At 52.6% G+C, this 18,277-nt stretch overlaps 3 protein-coding genes across 3 annotated transcripts; all 3 read left to right on the forward strand.

The window, feature by feature from the left end:
• The first annotated feature begins 3,814 nt into the window (after window positions 1-3,814).
• LOC125491381 (ribonucleoside-diphosphate reductase small chain-like) lies at window positions 3,815-4,669 on the forward strand. The gene has a single exon (XM_048633194.1). The coding sequence runs from the start codon at window positions 3,815-3,817 to the stop codon at window positions 4,667-4,669; it is 855 nt and encodes a 284-aa protein (XP_048489151.1).
• A 4,027-nt stretch (window positions 4,670-8,696) lies between these two features.
• On the forward strand, window positions 8,697-9,551 carry LOC125491382 (ribonucleoside-diphosphate reductase small chain-like). The gene has a single exon (XM_048633195.1). The coding sequence runs from the start codon at window positions 8,697-8,699 to the stop codon at window positions 9,549-9,551; it is 855 nt and encodes a 284-aa protein (XP_048489152.1).
• Window positions 9,552-13,578: 4,027 nt separating this feature from the next.
• Window positions 13,579-14,433, forward strand: LOC125491383 (ribonucleoside-diphosphate reductase small chain-like). The gene has a single exon (XM_048633196.1). The coding sequence runs from the start codon at window positions 13,579-13,581 to the stop codon at window positions 14,431-14,433; it is 855 nt and encodes a 284-aa protein (XP_048489153.1).
• The last annotated feature ends 3,844 nt before the right edge of the window (window positions 14,434-18,277 follow it).

Here is an 18,277-nt window from a genome sequence, read left to right on the forward strand (position 1 = left end):
TCTAGTTTTACAATCTTGGACAGGCCCCCCCAGCAGCCAAACTTGACCGTCTGGACCTTGGCGGTATCGGCCATCCCCTTTGCCGTGTGGGGTATTATATGCAGTGTAGACTTTTCAAAGTCGCCGGTAATCTCAAACTTTTGACCCTTGGTCAATGTGAGTTTGTCCTTTACTATATTTGCGCCGGTCGATGAGGGCGAGACGAGGACAGAGTCGTTGCTCATCACCTGAAAGAGCTCCAATTCGGTCTCGGCGCAGGCCATCCAACGCCTTGCTGCAAAGACGACAAAGACCACGGCAACAAGAGCAATACCCAGCCAGTAACCCCAGTGTAACATTGTACTTATCTAACTGCCCGCAAAAAAATTACAGAGTGTGCGCGCTCGGCCCGCCTACGTGCTGTCGGTCGGCGCTTTTCCCGACTTGTTGGAGGCAATAGCCCGGGCCATTTTGCCCATAAAGTTGCCACTGTTGCGCTGAGTATACAGCACTATGGCAAACACGGCCAGCACCACGACGATCACCACCACAATCATTTTGCGCTGTGTGGTCTTGTCTCGAAAGTCAAACGAATTATTCATTTTGCTCTACCTTATAGTAATATTTTCGTCCCCACGCCGTGAGTAATGTGTTCGCAGTGAAACACGTCTACGGTGTCTAGGTTCACGGAGCTGGTGTTGACCAGCACCAATACGAAGCACAAGTACACCATCATTAGCGTCTTGGCCATGGAGGGTGTATAAATGTTTGATATCAGCAGGCCGATGAACATCATTACAAAAATTGTATCACCAAAGAGTCCAAATTGGATCTGGCAATTGTTGCAAATGATGTGAAACGACTCGTCTTGTCGGAACCGCTCGGCCATAAATTTGCGGGCGCAGAGAGAGCACAGTTCCTTGATACTGATCAAGGGACTCGCCAGTTCAGAGTCTTTGGCCTTTTCGATGATTGGATTCGTCGGCGCTCCGGGGTGCCAGACCTTGTCGCCAAACGTAATAAAGGTATGCGCCAGTAGAGGAACTATACTGACACTCTTTTTGTGTTCCAAAAATAAATGAGTTCCAGACTGTGACCCAGTGTAAAAGACAGAGGGCGGAGAAGAGTCTCCATTGATCAGGGGCAAATACAGGTCTAGAACAGACGCTATCGTGTCACCAGAGTACCTCATATCTTAACTAAAATCAAACACAGTTGTATGGGGGTGCTATTCTTTATTTCTTTACCAACCGAGTTTTATGCGGTACAGCGGTTGCGCCAGAAAGCGGGTACACTTGGCACAGACCAGGTCCTCCTTGGATACTTCGGGGTAGTAGGCCACGTGAACACTGTTGTCCCTTAGGAAGCAGTCGCACGGTTCCTCAATGTACAAGACATTGGTCCGGGTGTCGTAAAGAAAGTCCAAATGACAACCATTATCCCAGCAGCCCAAGTTGGTGCCGACCCTTGATAGTTGTCCGCACACGCAGATGGGGTTGACAAACAGATTGTGGTCGTGTAGCCACCAGGACACATCTTCGTCGTCCCCCAACTCTTGAAACTGAACGATGCGACCGAGAGGGGAACGGCGAGTTTTATGCTTGCTCGGGAGTGGGGAGGGGGGAGTACGGCTAGCGCCAACACCGAGCCAACTTGGCCCACAGGCGCTCGAGCCAACTTGGCCCACAGGCCGCCCCAACTTTGTAATAATCTATTCGGTTGAATCAAAATGCGGCCACACTTGACGCAGGCCGCCCTAGCTACGGGGCGGGAGAGAGTACGGCTAGTGCCACAGCTTTAGCGCCACTTGGTGGCACCACCGAGCTAATTTGTACTCTCCCCCACCCGCCAGAGTGCGAGTCAGGTCCGGCCAAGTATGGCCCGCCTCATACCTACGGACCAGTCGTACGTTAACCCATACTTGGCGCGAGACCTTGTCCAAGTATGGCCGACCTCCCGGTCCACAAGCCGGTCCAGTGGATCATCTGACCCGCCGCGTGGCACGGTTCGAAGTCGACTGAGCAATTTCGGCCATCCCCTCCACTTTGTCCGAATTTGTATGGGTGGTGGGGGAAATGGTATATAAAGAGCGGTGTCCTCGCGCGCGAGCTCATTTTTACTTAACATTTATGTTTGAGCAGAAGTAAAAAGGGCAGCAACCCCTCTCGCACATATATTAATTTGGTAATATTTATTGTACAATTATTTGAGCGGGGGGCCGGGGCTGGGGCTCGGTGCATGTATCGGTCTAGCTCGGCGCATAGATTGGTCTAGCTCGGCTGAGCGCATAGATTGGTCTAGCTCGGTGCATGTATCGGGCTCGCACATTGAGCGCATAGATTGGTCTAGCTCGGCGCATAGATGGTCGAGCTCGGCTGAGTGGTCTAGCTCGGTGTCACTCGGCCGCGCCCGCGCACATTGAACGCATAGATTGGTCTAGCTCGGCTGAGCGGTCTAGCTCGGCGCACATTGAACGCATAGATTGGTCTAGCTCGGCGCATAGATTGGTCTAGCTCGACAAAGAACTACCAGGAACACATTCTCTCGGACATTTTTTTCTTAAAAGTCGAGTCAGCTAACTGCAGCAATAGGTAAAAAAGTTTTCGCAAGCTCGGCGCATAGATTAGGCTAACTCGGCGCATAGATTAGGCTAACTCGGCGCATAGATTAGGCTAACTCGGCGCATAGATTAGGCTAACTCGGCGCATAGATTGGGCTAGTTGGGCGCAGGTCTAGCTCGCTACATGCTGGCTCGCTAAATCATTTGATCCCGCGAGGCACGGCTCGAGGTCATCGCAAGTCGGTCTTGTGGTTCTACTTCTTTGATGGACACTATCAGCGATGTGCCGGCAGCGTTGAGCGCTTTTGCTGCACTATTGGTTAGCTTTATGAAAGAGGCCAGGTCACCGTCGGGTATGGTGTAGGCCATGCAGTAGTCGTAGTCGGGGCTCACATTTGCGGCAGAATTGTACGTAGTGAACGGGTACAGCGAGATGGTCTCGAACGAGGGAAAGTTGGTAAAGAGCTGAAAATTTTCTATGCGGGTAACGTCGGGCGACTTGACGGTGTACAGTAGAGTGTTTGTCTCCGCGTGCACAATGGCCGTCAAGAGGCGCGGGGCGGACAGGGACAGGGTTTCCTTTCCCGACACCGTATCCGCCCGGGTCAGGAAGACACAGTGTTCCACATTGTCCTCTGAATTTAGATTTGCGCGGAGCATAAATCGAACGGCGTTGGTAGACACCTCCTTGACCGCCGGCGAGATGACGAACCCAGTCGTAGAGTTGGGTATACTGTACAGGGTCGTCTTTTGTGCGGCGCACAGGGACCGAAGTGTGTCCAGTTCGGCCGTCGTGGGCACGGTGTCCAAGTGGACCAAAAATGAGAATATCGACTGGGTGCCGCGAATGTTGCCCAGACTCTTGACCACCGATTGCAGGTCATCGAGCCCGCCCACCCACAGAGATATGTAGTGATTGTCTAGTCCCGCCACGGTGGTGTTGTAGATCAATGGGCCCGAAATCGTCCCACCGGTACCACCACCGGCGGCGCCCGCCTCGGTGCCACTAGAATTACCCATCTTATTTTGGGCACGGCTCGATGCAGAGTGAGAATTTTCGAGTATCCCCTCCACTTTTTCCAAATTTGTATGGATGGAGGGGGAAACGGTATATAAAGAGCAGTGTCCTCGCGCGCGAACTCTTTTTACTTAACATTTATGTTTGAGCAGAAGTAAAAAGGAGCAGTCACCCTCTCGCACATTTATTGAAATGAATTAAATACTGTACAAGCATTCGGGCCGGGGGCGCGGGTATGGGCACACATCTTGTATAAGATGGAGATCTCTGTGAGTTGTAGTCAGGACACACTCAGGGAAATTTTCGCATTCGGGGACGGGGTGGTGGACGAGGTGATAGAGTCTGTCAAGTCCAAGATACGGATCCCCGAGGTGCGGGCGTTTTATCCGGCCCAGGAAGAGAGCGAGATTGTGCACGGCCAAACCTACGGAGACATGCTGGAGGCCTTTGTATCGCCGCAAGAACGTGACCATTTGTTGCGCAACATTGGATCAATCGCCAACTTGGACCAAAAGCTGGCCTGGGTGGCGCGCTGGACCAACCCCCGACTACCACTACCCGTCTTGGTCGCGGCCATGCTTCTCATCGAGCAGGTCTGGTTCAGCACCGCGTTCAACATAATCAATTGGTTCCGAGTGATCAACTCGCTGCCCGAAATGGTAAAGGCCAACGAATTTATCATTAGGAATGAAAACTTGCACGGAGACTATGCCGCCTACCTCATGCGCAGGTACTTCAACTATACAGAGAATGGGCCCCTGCAGGAGCTGGTTGAGCTGATGATTGGGGAGGCGCGCGAAGCCGAGCTCGCCTTTATTCGCGAGGTTACGAGACCGTTGGCCGACCTGGAGGGCAATTGCATGTACGCGGGGGTTCAGTTTCCAGTGCTGTACGACCACCTTGGGAAAACTATTGGGACCGTGCGGGTGCAATTGAATGGCGACCGTGGCGGCGGCGGCGGCGGAATTGGATCCGGCCTGAACTTGTCCCTTCTCACGGCCCTCGGCGTGGGCAAGGACAACTTTTTCGAGTACCGTGCGCCCAACTATCAGAATTCCACGGCCGGATCCGAGTCCATTGCCGCGGCCGTAGAGCGTGCTTTCAATGAATAAATGATGAATGAAATTTGTTTTTCTTTTATTTAAAAAAATTTATCCTTGTGCATGTACGCTTAGGCGGTGGCCAGCTTTAGCGCGTGGCTGCCTGCCGGTGTGGCGTGATGATAGAGAACGAGCCGCGGGTCGGCAATGATTAGCGCCAGGGTTTCGTGTGCATCCTTGTTGGAGGCGGTAATCTTCAACTTTGTCGCCTCCTCCACCTATAGCTCTAGTTTTACAATCTTGGACAGGCCCCCCCAGCAGCCAAACTTGACCGTCTGGACCTTGGCGGTATCGGCCATCCCCTTTGCCGTGTGGGGTATTATATGCAGTGTAGACTTTTCAAAGTCGCCGGTAATCTCAAACTTTTGACCCTTGGTCAATGTGAGTTTGTCCTTTACTATATTTGCGCCGGTCGATGAGGGCGAGACGAGGACAGAGTCGTTGCTCATCACCTGAAAGAGCTCCAATTCGGTCTCGGCGCAGGCCATCCAACGCCTTGCTGCAAAGACGATAAAGACCACGGCAACAAGAGCAATACCCAGCCAGTAACCCCAGTGTAACATTGTACTTATCTAACTGCCCGCAAAAAAATTACAGAGTGTGCGCGCTCGGCCCGCCTACGTGCTGTCGGTCGGCGCTTTTCCCGACTTGTTGGAGGCAATAGCCCGGGCCATTTTGCCCATAAAGTTGCCACTGTTGCGCTGAGTATACAGCACTATGGCAAACACGGCCAGCACCACGACGATCACCACCACAATCATTTTGCGCTCTGTGGTCTTGTCTCGAAAGTCAAACGAATTATTCATTTTGCTCTACCTTATAGTAATATTTTCGTCCCCACGCCGTGAGTAATGTGTTCGCAGTGAAACACGTCTACGGTGTCTAGGTTCACGGAGCTGGTGTTGACCAGCACCAATACGAAGCACAAGTACACCATCATTAGCGTCTTGGCCATGGAGGGTGTATAAATGTTTGATATCAGCAGGCCGATGAACATCATTACAAAAATTGTATCACCAAAGAGTCCAAATTGGATCTGGCAATTGTTGCAAATGATGTGAAACGACTCGTCTTGTCGGAACCGCTCGGCCATAAATTTGCGGGCGCAGAGAGAGCACAGTTCCTTGATACTGATCAAGGGACTCGCCAGTTCAGAGTCTTTGGCCTTTTCGATGATTGGATTCGTCGGCGCTCCGGGGTGCCAGACCTTGACGCCAAACGTAATAAAGGTATGCGCCAGTAGAGGAACTATACTGACACTCTTTTTGTGTTCCAAAAATAAATGAGTTCCAGACTGTGACCCAGTGTAAAAGACAGAGGGCGGAGAAGAGTCTCCATTGATCAGGGGCAAATACAGGTCTAGAACAGACGCTATCGTGTCACCAGAGTACCTCATATCTTAACTAAAATCAAACACAGTTGTATGGGGGTGCTATTCTTTATTTCTTTACCAACCGAGTTTTATGCGGTACAGCGGTTGCGCCAGAAAGCGGGTACACTTGGCACAGACCAGGTCCTCCTTGGATACTTCGGGGTAGTAGGCCACGTGAACACTGTTGTCCCTTAGGAAGCAGTCGCACGGTTCCTCAATGTACAAGACATTGGTCCGGGTGTCGTAAAGAAAGTCCAAATGACAACCATTATCCCAGCAGCCCAAGTTGGTGCCGACCCTTGATAGTTGTCCGCACACGCAGATGGGGTTGACAAACAGATTGTGGTCGTGTAGCCACCAGGACACATCTTCGTCGTCCCCCAACTCTTGAAACTGAACGATGCGACCGAGAGGGGAACGGCGAGTTTTATGCTTGCTCGGGAGTGGGGAGGGGGGAGTACGGCTAGCGCCAACACCGAGCCAACTTGGCCCACAGGCGCTCGAGCCAACTTGGCCCACAGGCCGCCCCAACTTTGTAATAATCTATTCGGTTGAATCAAAATGCGGCCACACTTGACGCAGGCCGCCCTAGCTACGGGGCGGGAGAGAGTACGGCTAGTGCCACAGCTTTAGCGCCACTTGGTGGCACCACCGAGCTAATTTGTACTCTCCCCCACCCGCCAGAGTGCGAGTCAGGTCCGGCCAAGTATGGCCCGCCTCATACCTACGGACCAGTCGTACGTTAACCCATACTTGGCGCGAGACCTTGTCCAAGTATGGCCGACCTCCCGGTCCACAAGCCGGTCCAGTGGATCATCTGACCCGCCGCGTGGCACGGTTCGAAGTCGACTGAGCAATTTCGGCCATCCCCTCCACTTTGTCCGAATTTGTATGGGTGGTGGGGGAAATGGTATATAAAGAGCGGTGTCCTCGCGCGCGAGCTCATTTTTACTTAACATTTATGTTTGAGCAGAAGTAAAAAGGGCAGCAACCCCTCTCGCACATATATTAATTTGGTAATATTTATTGTACAATTATTTGAGCGGGGGGCCGGGGCTGGGGCTCGGTGCATGTATCGGTCTAGCTCGGCGCATAGATTGGTCTAGCTCGGCTGAGCGCATAGATTGGTCTAGCTCGGTGCATGTATCGGGCTCGCACATTGAGCGCATAGATTGGTCTAGCTCGGCGCATAGATGGTCGAGCTCGGCTGAGTGGTCTAGCTCGGTGTCACTCGGCCGCGCCCGCGCACATTGAACGCATAGATTGGTCTAGCTCGGCTGAGCGGTCTAGCTCGGCGCACATTGAACGCATAGATTGGTCTAGCTCGGCGCATAGATTGGTCTAGCTCGACAAAGAACTACCAGGAACACATTCTCTCGGACATTTTTTTCTTAAAAGTCGAGTCAGCTAACTGCAGCAATAGGTAAAAAAGTTTTCGCAAGCTCGGCGCATAGATTAGGCTAACTCGGCGCATAGATTAGGCTAACTCGGCGCATAGATTAGGCTAACTCGGCGCATAGATTAGGCTAACTCGGCGCATAGATTGGGCTAGTTGGGCGCAGGTCTAGCTCGCTACATGCTGGCTCGCTAAATCATTTGATCCCGCGAGGCACGGCTCGAGGTCATCGCAAGTCGGTCTTGTGGTTCTACTTCTTTCATGGACACTATCAGCGATGTGCCGGCAGCGTTGAGCGCTTTTGCTGCACTATTGGTTAGCTTTATGAAAGAGGCCAGGTCACCGTCGGGTATGGTGTAGGCCATGCAGTAGTCGTAGTCGGGGCTCACATTTGCGGCAGAATTGTACGTAGTGAACGGGTACAGCGAGATGGTCTCGAACGAGGGAAAGTTGGTAAAGAGCTGAAAATTTTCTATGCGGGTAACGTCGGGCGACTTGACGGTGTACAGTAGAGTGTTTGTCTCCGCGTGCACAATGGCCGTCAAGAGGCGCGGGGCGGACAGGGACAGGGTTTCCTTTCCCGACACCGTATCCGCCCGGGTCAGGAAGACACAGTGTTCCACATTGTCCTCTGAATTTAGATTTGCGCGGAGCATAAATCGAACGGCGTTGGTAGACACCTCCTTGACCGCCGGCGAGATGACGAACCCAGTCGTAGAGTTGGGTATACTGTACAGGGTCGTCTTTTGTGCGGCGCACAGGGACCGAAGTGTGTCCAGTTCGGCCGTCGTGGGCACGGTGTCCAAGTGGACCAAAAATGAGAATATCGACTGGGTGCCGCGAATGTTGCCCAGACTCTTGACCACCGATTGCAGGTCATCGAGCCCGCCCACCCACAGAGATATGTAGTGATTGTCTAGTCCCGCCACGGTGGTGTTGTAGATCAATGGGCCCGAAATCGTCCCACCGGTACCACCACCGGCGGCGCCCGCCTCGGTGCCACTAGAATTACCCATCTTATTTTGGGCACGGCTCGATGCAGAGTGAGAATTTTCGAGTATCCCCTCCACTTTTTCCAAATTTGTATGGATGGAGGGGGAAACGGTATATAAAGAGCAGTGTCCTCGCGCGCGAACTCTTTTTACTTAACATTTATGTTTGAGCAGAAGTAAAAAGGAGCAGTCACCCTCTCGCACATTTATTGAAATGAATTAAATACTGTACAAGCATTCGGGCCGGGGGCGCGGGTATGGGCACACATCTTGTATAAGATGGAGATCTCTGTGAGTTGTAGTCAGGACACACTCAGGGAAATTTTCGCATTCGGGGACGGGGTGGTGGACGAGGTGATAGAGTCTGTCAAGTCCAAGATACGGATCCCCGAGGTGCGGGCGTTTTATCCGGCCCAGGAAGAGAGCGAGATTGTACACGGCCAAACCTACGGAGACATGCTGGAGGCCTTTGTATCGCCGCAAGAACGTGACCATTTGTTGCGCAACATTGGATCAATCGCCAACTTGGACCAAAAGCTGGCCTGGGTGGCGCGCTGGACCAACCCCCGACTACCACTACCCGTCTTGGTCTTGGCCATGCTTCTCATCGAGCAGGTCTGGTTCAGCACCGCGTTCAACATAATCAATTGGTTCCGAGTGATCAACTCGCTGCCCGAAATGGTAAAGGCCAACGAATTTATCATTAGGAATGAAAACTTGCACGGAGACTATGCCGCCTACCTCATGCGCAGGTACTTCAACTATACAGAGAATGGGCCCCTGCAGGAGCTGGTTGAGCTGATGATTGGGGAGGCGCGCGAAGCCGAGCTCGCCTTTATTCGCGAGGTTACGAGACCGTTGGCCGACCTGGAGGGCAATTGCATGTACGCGGGGGTTCAGTTTCCAGTGCTGTACGACCACCTTGGGAAAACTATTGGGACCGTGCGGGTGCAATTGAATGGCGACCGTGGCGGCGGCGGCGGCGGAATTGGATCCGGCCTGAACTTGTCCCTTCTCACGGCCCTCGGCATGGGCAAGGACAACTTTTTCGAGTACCGTGCGCCCAACTATCAGAATTCCACGGCCGGATCCGAGTCCATTGCCGCGGCCGTAGAGCGTGCTTTCAATGAATAAATGATGAATGAAATTTGTTTTTCTTTTATTTAAAAAAAATTATCCTTGTGCATGTACGCTTAGGCGGTGGCCAGCTTTAGCGCGTGGCTGCCTGCCGGTGTGGCGTGATGATAGAGAACGAGCCGCGGGTCGGCAATGATTAGCGCCAGGGTTTCGTGTGCATCCTTGTTGGAGGCGGTAATCTTCAACTTTGTCGCCTCCTCCACCAATAGCTCTAGTTTTACAATCTTGGACAGGCCCCCCCAGCAGCCAAACTTGACCGTCTGGACCTTGGCGGTATCGGCCATCCCCTTTGCCGTGTGGGGTATTATATGCAGTGTAGACTTTTCAAAGTCGCCGGTAATCTCAAACTTTTGACCCTTGGTCAATGTGAGTTTGTCCTTTACTATATTTGCGCCGGTCGATGAGGGCGAGACGAGGACAGAGTCGTTGCTCATCACCTGAAAGAGCTCCAATTCGGTCTCGGCGCAGGCCATCCAACGCCTTGCTGCAAAGACGATAAAGACCACGGCAACAAGAGCAATACCCAGCCAGTAACCCCAGTGTAACATTGTACTTATCTAACTGCCCGCAAAAAAATTACAGAGTGTGCGCGCTCGGCCCGCCTACGTGCTGTCGGTCGGCGCTTTTCCCGACTTGTTGGAGGCAATAGCCCGGGCCATTTTGCCCATAAAGTTGCCACTGTTGCGCTGAGTATACAGCACTATGGCAAACACGGCCAGCACCACGACGATCACCACCACAATCATTTTGCGCTGTGTGGTCTTGTCTCGAAAGTCAAACGAATTATTCATTTTGCTCTACCTTATAGTAATATTTTCGTCCCCACGCCGTGAGTAATGTGTTCGCAGTGAAACACGTCTACGGTGTCTAGGTTCACGGAGCTGGTGTTGACCAGCACCAATACGAAGCACAAGTACACCATCATTAGCGTCTTGGCCATGGAGGGTGTATAAATGTTTGATATCAGCAGGCCGATGAACATCATTACAAAAATTGTATCACCAAAGAGTCCAAATTGGATCTGGCAATTGTTGCAAATGATGTGAAACGACTCGTCTTGTCGGAACCGCTCGGCCATAAATTTGCGGGCGCAGAGAGAGCACAGTTCCTTGATACTGATCAAGGGACTCGCCAGTTCAGAGTCTTTGGCCTTTTCGATGATTGGATTCGTCGGCGCTCCGGGGTGCCAGACCTTGTCGCCAAACGTAATAAAGGTATGCGCCAGTAGAGGAACTATACTGACACTCTTTTTGTGTTCCAAAAATAAATGAGTTCCAGACTGTGACCCAGTGTAAAAGACAGAGGGCGGAGAAGAGTCTCCATTGATCAGGGGCAAATACAGGTCTAGAACAGACGCTATCGTGTCACCAGAGTACCTCATATCTTAACTAAAATCAAACACAGTTGTATGGGGGTGCTATTCTTTATTTCTTTACCAACCGAGTTTTATGCGGTACAGCGGTTGCGCCAGAAAGCGGGTACACTTGGCACAGACCAGGTCCTCCTTGGATACTTCGGGGTAGTAGGCCACGTGAACACTGTTGTCCCTTAGGAAGCAGTCGCACGGTTCCTCAATGTACAAGACATTGGTCCGGGTGTCGTAAAGAAAGTCCAAATGACAACCATTATCCCAGCAGCCCAAGTTGGTGCCGACCCTTGATAGTTGTCCGCACACGCAGATGGGGTTGACAAACAGATTGTGGTCGTGTAGCCACCAGGACACATCTTCGTCGTCCCCCAACTCTTGAAACTGAACGATGCGACCGAGAGGGGAACGGCGAGTTTTATGCTTGCTCGGGAGTGGGGAGGGGGGAGTACGGCTAGCGCCAACACCGAGCCAACTTGGCCCACAGGCGCTCGAGCCAACTTGGCCCACAGGCCGCCCCAACTTTGTAATAATCTATTCGGTTGAATCAAAATGCGGCCACACTTGACGCAGGCCGCCCTAGCTACGGGGCGGGAGAGAGTACGGCTAGTGCCACAGCTTTAGCGCCACTTGGTGGCACCACCGAGCTAATTTGTACTCTCCCCCACCCGCCAGAGTGCGAGTCAGGTCCGGCCAAGTATGGCCCGCCTCATACCTACGGACCAGTCGTACGTTAACCCATACTTGGCGCGAGACCTTGTCCAAGTATGGCCGACCTCCCGGTCCACAAGCCGGTCCAGTGGATCATCTGACCCGCCGCGTGGCACGGTTCGAAGTCGACTGAGCAATTTCGGCCATCCCCTCCACTTTGTCCGAATTTGTATGGGTGGTGGGGGAAATGGTATATAAAGAGCGGTGTCCTCGCGCGCGAGCTCATTTTTACTTAACATTTATGTTTGAGCAGAAGTAAAAAGGGCAGCAACCCCTCTCGCACATATATTAATTTGGTAATATTTATTGTACAATTATTTGAGCGGGGGGCCGGGGCTGGGGCTCGGTGCATGTATCGGTCTAGCTCGGCGCATAGATTGGTCTAGCTCGGCTGAGCGCATAGATTGGTCTAGCTCGGTGCATGTATCGGGCTCGCACATTGAGCGCATAGATTGGTCTAGCTCGGCGCATAGATGGTCGAGCTCGGCTGAGTGGTCTAGCTCGGTGTCACTCGGCCGCGCCCGCGCACATTGAACGCATAGATTGGTCTAGCTCGGCTGAGCGGTCTAGCTCGGCGCACATTGAACGCATAGATTGGTCTAGCTCGGCGCATAGATTGGTCTAGCTCGACAAAGAACTACCAGGAACACATTCTCTCGGACATTTTTTTCTTAAAAGTCGAGTCAGCTAACTGCAGCAATAGGTAAAAAAGTTTTCGCAAGCTCGGCGCATAGATTAGGCTAACTCGGCGCATAGATTAGGCTAACTCGGCGCATAGATTAGGCTAACTCGGCGCATAGATTAGGCTAACTCGGCGCATAGATTGGGCTAGTTGGGCGCAGGTCTAGCTCGCTACATGCTGGCTCGCTAAATCATTTGATCCCGCGAGGCACGGCTCGAGGTCATCGCAAGTCGGTCTTGTGGTTCTACTTCTTTCATGGACACTATCAGCGATGTGCCGGCAGCGTTGAGCGCTTTTGCTGCACTATTGGTTAGCTTTATGAAAGAGGCCAGGTCACCGTCGGGTATGGTGTAGGCCATGCAGTAGTCGTAGTCGGGGCTCACATTTGCGGCAGAATTGTACGTAGTGAACGGGTACAGCGAGATGGTCTCGAACGAGGGAAAGTTGGTAAAGAGCTGAAAATTTTCTATGCGGGTAACGTCGGGCGACTTGACGGTGTACAGTAGAGTGTTTGTCTCCGCGTGCACAATGGCCGTCAAGAGGCGCGGGGCGGACAGGGACAGGGTTTCCTTTCCCGACACCGTATCCGCCCGGGTCAGGAAGACACAGTGTTCCACATTGTCCTCTGAATTTAGATTTGCGCGGAGCATAAATCGAACGGCGTTGGTAGACACCTCCTTGACCGCCGGCGAGATGACGAACCCAGTCGTAGAGTTGGGTATACTGTACAGGGTCGTCTTTTGTGCGGCGCACAGGGACCGAAGTGTGTCCAGTTCGGCCGTCGTGGGCACGGTGTCCAAGTGGACCAAAAATGAGAATATCGACTGGGTGCCGCGAATGTTGCCCAGACTCTTGACCACCGATTGCAGGTCATCGAGCCCGCCCACCCACAGAGATATGTAGTGATTGTCTAGTCCCGCCACGGTGGTGTTGTAGATCAATGGGCCCGAAATCGTCCCACCGGTACCACCACCGGCGGCGCCCGCCTCGGTGCCACTAGAATTACCCATCTTATTTTGGGCACGGCTCGATGCAGAGTGAGAATTTTCGAGTATCCCCTCCACTTTTTCCAAATTTGTATGGATGGAGGGGGAAACGGTATATAAAGAGCAGTGTCCTCGCGCGCGAACTCTTTTTACTTAACATTTATGTTTGAGCAGAAGTAAAAAGGAGCAGTCACCCTCTCGCACATTTATTGAAATGAATTAAATACTGTACAAGCATTCGGGCCGGGGGCGCGGGTATGGGCACACATCTTGTATAAGATGGAGATCTCTGTGAGTTGTAGTCAGGACACACTCAGGGAAATTTTCGCATTCGGGGACGGGGTGGTGGACGAGGTGATAGAGTCTGTCAAGTCCAAGATACGGATCCCCGAGGTGCGGGCGTTTTATCCGGCCCAGGAAGAGAGCGAGATTGTGCACGGCCAAACCTACGGAGACATGCTGGAGGCCTTTGTATCGCCGCAAGAACGTGACCATTTGTTGCGCAACATTGGATCAATCGCCAACTTGGACCAAAAGCTGGCCTGGGTGGCGCGCTGGACCAACCCCCGACTACCACTACCCGTCTTGGTCGCGGCCATGCTTCTCATCGAGCAGGTCTGGTTCAGCACCGCGTTCAACATAATCAATTGGTTCCGAGTGATCAACTCGCTGCCCGAAATGGTAAAGGCCAACGAATTTATCATTAGGAATGAAAACTTGCACGGAGACTATGCCGCCTACCTCATGCGCAGGTACTTCAACTATACAGAGAATGGGCCCCTGCAGGAGCTGGTTGAGCTGATGATTGGGGAGGCGCGCGAAGCCGAGCTCGCCTTTATTCGCGAGGTTACGAGACCGTTGGCCGACCTGGAGGGCAATTGCATGTACGCGGGGGTTCAGTTTCCAGTGCTGTACGACCACCTTGGGAAAACTATTGGGACCGTGCGGGTGCAATTGAATGGCGACCGTGGCGGCGGCGGCGGCGGAATTGGATCCGGCCTGAACTTGTCCCTTCTCACGGCCCTCGGCATGGGCAAGGACAACTTTTTCGAGTACCGTGCGCCCAACTATCAGAATTCCACGGCCGGATCCGAGTCCATTGCCGCGGCCGTAGAGCGTGCTTTCAATGAATAAATGATGAATGAAATTTGTTTTTCTTTTATTTAAAAAAATTTATCCTTGTGCATGTACGCTTAGGCGGTGGCCAGCTTTAGCGCGTGGCTGCCTGCCGGTGTGGCGTGATGATAGAGAACGAGCCGCGGGTCGGCAATGATTAGCGCCAGGGTTTCGTGTGCATCCTTGTTGGAGGCGGTAATCTTCAACTTTGTCGCCTCCTCCACCTATAGCTCTAGTTTTACAATCTTGGACAGGCCCCCCCAGCAGCCAAACTTGACCGTCTGGACCTTGGCGGTATCGGCCATCCCCTTTGCCGTGTGGGGTATTATATGCAGTGTAGACTTTTCAAAGTCGCCGGTAATCTCAAACTTTTGACCCTTGGTCAATGTGAGTTTGTCCTTTACTATATTTGCGCCGGTCGATGAGGGCGAGACGAGGACAGAGTCGTTGCTCATCACCTGAAAGAGCTCCAATTCGGTCTCGGCGCAGGCCATCCAACGCCTTGCTGCAAAGACGACAAAGACCACGGCAACAAGAGCAATACCCAGCCAGTAACCCCAGTGTAACATTGTACTTATCTAACTGCCCGCAAAAAAATTACAGAGTGTGCGCGCTCGGCCCGCCTACGTGCTGTCGGTCGGCGCTTTTCCCGACTTGTTGGAGGCAATAGCCCGGGCCATTTTGCCCATAAAGTTGCCACTGTTGCGCTGAGTATACAGCACTATGGCAAACACGGCCAGCACCACGACGATCACCACCACAATCATTTTGCGCTGTGTGGTCTTGTCTCGAAAGTCAAACGAATTATTCATTTTGCTCTACCTTATAGTAATATTTTCGTCCCCACGCCGTGAGTAATGTGTTCGCAGTGAAACACGTCTACGGTGTCTAGGTTCACGGAGCTGGTGTTGACCAGCACCAATACGAAGCACAAGTACACCATCATTAGCGTCTTGGCCATGGAGGGTGTATAAATGTTTGATATCAGCAGGCCGATGAACATCATTACAAAAATTGTATCACCAAAGAGTCCAAATTGGATCTGGCAATTGTTGCAAATGATGTGAAACGACTCGTCTTGTCGGAACCGCTCGGCCATAAATTTGCGGGCGCAGAGAGAGCACAGTTCCTTGATACTGATCAAGGGACTCGCCAGTTCAGAGTCTTTGGCCTTTTCGATGATTGGATTCGTCGGCGCTCCGGGGTGCCAGACCTTGTCGCCAAACGTAATAAAGGTATGCGCCAGTAGAGGAACTATACTGACACTCTTTTTGTGTTCCAAAAATAAATGAGTTCCAGACTGTGACCCAGTGTAAAAGACAGAGGGCGGAGAAGAGTCTCCATTGATCAGGGGCAAATACAGGTCTAGAACAGACGCTATCGTGTCACCAGAGTACCTCATATCTTAACTAAAATCAAACACAGTTGTATGGGGGTGCTATTCTTTATTTCTTTACCAACCGAGTTTTATGCGGTACAGCGGTTGCGCCAGAAAGCGGGTACACTTGGCACAGACCAGGTCCTCCTTGGATACTTCGGGGTAGTAGGCCACGTGAACACTGTTGTCCCTTAGGAAGCAGTCGCACGGTTCCTCAATGTACAAGACATTGGTCCGGGTGTCGTAAAGAAAGTCCAAATGACAACCATTATCCCAGCAGCCCAAGTTGGTGCCGACCCTTGATAGTTGTCCGCACACGCAGATGGGGTTGACAAACAGATTGTGGTCGTGTAGCCACCAGGACACATCTTCGTCGTCCCCCAACTCTTGAAACTGAACGATGCGACCGAGAGGGGAACGGCGAGTTTTATGCTTGCTCGGGAGTGGGGAGGGGGGAGTACGGCTAGCGCCAACACCGAGCCAACTTGGCCCACAGGCGCTCGAGCCAACTTGGCCCACAGGCCGCCCCAACTTTGTAATAATCTATTCGGTTGAATCAAAATGCGGCCACACTTGACGCAGGCCGCCCTAGCTACGGGGCGGGAGAGAGTACGGCTAGTGCCACAGCTTTAGCGCCACTTGGTGGCACCACCGAGCTAATTTGTACTCTCCCCCACCCGCCAGAGTGCGAGTCAGGTCCGGCCAAGTATGGCCCGCCTCATACCTACGGACCAGTCGTACGTTAACCCATACTTGGCGCGAGACCTTGTCCAAGTATGGCCGACCTCCCGGTCCACAAGCCGGTCCAGTGGATCATCTGACCCGCCGCGTGGCACGGTTCGAAGTCGACTGAGCAATTTCGGCCATCCCCTCCACTTTGTCCGAATTTGTATGGGTGGTGGGGGAAATGGTATATAAAGAGCGGTGTCCTCGCGCGCGAGCTCATTTTTACTTAACATTTATGTTTGAGCAGAAGTAAAAAGGGCAGCAACCCCTCTCGCACATATATTAATTTGGTAATATTTATTGTACAATTATTTGAGCGGGGGGCCGGGGCTGGGGCTCGGTGCATGTATCGGTCTAGCTCGGCGCATAGATTGGTCTAGCTCGGCTGAGCGCATAGATTGGTCTAGCTCGGTGCATGTATCGGGCTCGCACATTGAGCGCATAGATTGGTCTAGCTCGGCGCATAGATGGTCGAGCTCGGCTGAGTGGTCTAGCTCGGTGTCACTCGGCCGCGCCCGCGCACATTGAACGCATAGATTGGTCTAGCTCGGCTGAGCGGTCTAGCTCGGCGCACATTGAACGCATAGATTGGTCTAGCTCGGCGCATAGATTGGTCTAGCTCGACAAAGAACTACCAGGAACACATTCTCTCGGACATTTTTTTCTTAAAAGTCGAGTCAGCTAACTGCAGCAATAGGTAAAAAAGTTTTCGCAAGCTCGGCGCATAGATTAGGCTAACTCGGCGCATAGATTAGGCTAACTCGGCGCATAGATTAGGCTAACTCGGCGCATAGATTAGGCTAACTCGGCGCATAGATTGGGCTAGTTGGGCGCAGGTCTAGCTCGCTACATGCTGGCTCGCTAAATCATTTGATCCCGCGAGGCACGGCTCGAGGTCATCGCAAGTCGGTCTTGTGGTTCTACTTCTTTCATGGACACTATCAGCGATGTGCCGGCAGCGTTGAGCGCTTTTGCTGCACTATTGGTTAGCTTTATGAAAGAGGCCAGGTCACCGTCGGGTATGGTGTAGGCCATGCAGTAGTCGTAGTCGGGGCTCACATTTGCGGCAGAATTGTACGTAGTGAACGGGTACAGCGAGATGGTCTCGAACGAGGGAAAGTTGGTAAAGAGCTGAAAATTTTCTATGCGGGTAACGTCGGGCGACTTGACGGTGTACAGTAGAGTGTTTGTCTCCGCGTGCACAATGGCCGTCAAGAGGCGCGGGGCGGACAGGGACAGGGTTTCCTTTCCCGACACCGTATCCGCCCGGGTCAGGAAGACACAGTGTTCCACATTGTCCTCTGAATTTAGATTTGCGCGGAGCATAAATCGAACGGCGTTGGTAGACACCTCCTTGACCGCCGGCGAGATGACGAACCCAGTCGTAGAGTTGGGTATACTGTACAGGGTCGTCTTTTGTGCGGCGCACAGGGACCGAAGTGTGTCCAGTTCGGCCGTCGTGGGCACGGTGTCCAAGTGGACCAAAAATGAGAATATCGACTGGGTGCCGCGAATGTTGCCCAGACTCTTGACCACCGATTGCAGGTCATCGAGCCCGCCCACCCACAGAGATATGTAGTGATTGTCTAGTCCCGCCACGGTGGTGTTGTAGATCAATGGGCCCGAAATCGTCCCACCGGTACCACCACCGGCGGCGCCCGCCTCGGTGCCACTAGAATTACCCATCTTATTTTGGGCACGGCTCGATGCAGAGTGAGAATTTTCGAGTATCCCCTCCACTTTTTCCAAATTTGTATG

The sequence above is a fragment of the Plutella xylostella genome, chromosome 5, assembly GCF_932276165.1.
Source record: "Plutella xylostella chromosome 5, ilPluXylo3.1, whole genome shotgun sequence".
Lineage (NCBI taxonomy): Eukaryota > Metazoa > Arthropoda > Insecta > Lepidoptera > Plutellidae > Plutella > Plutella xylostella.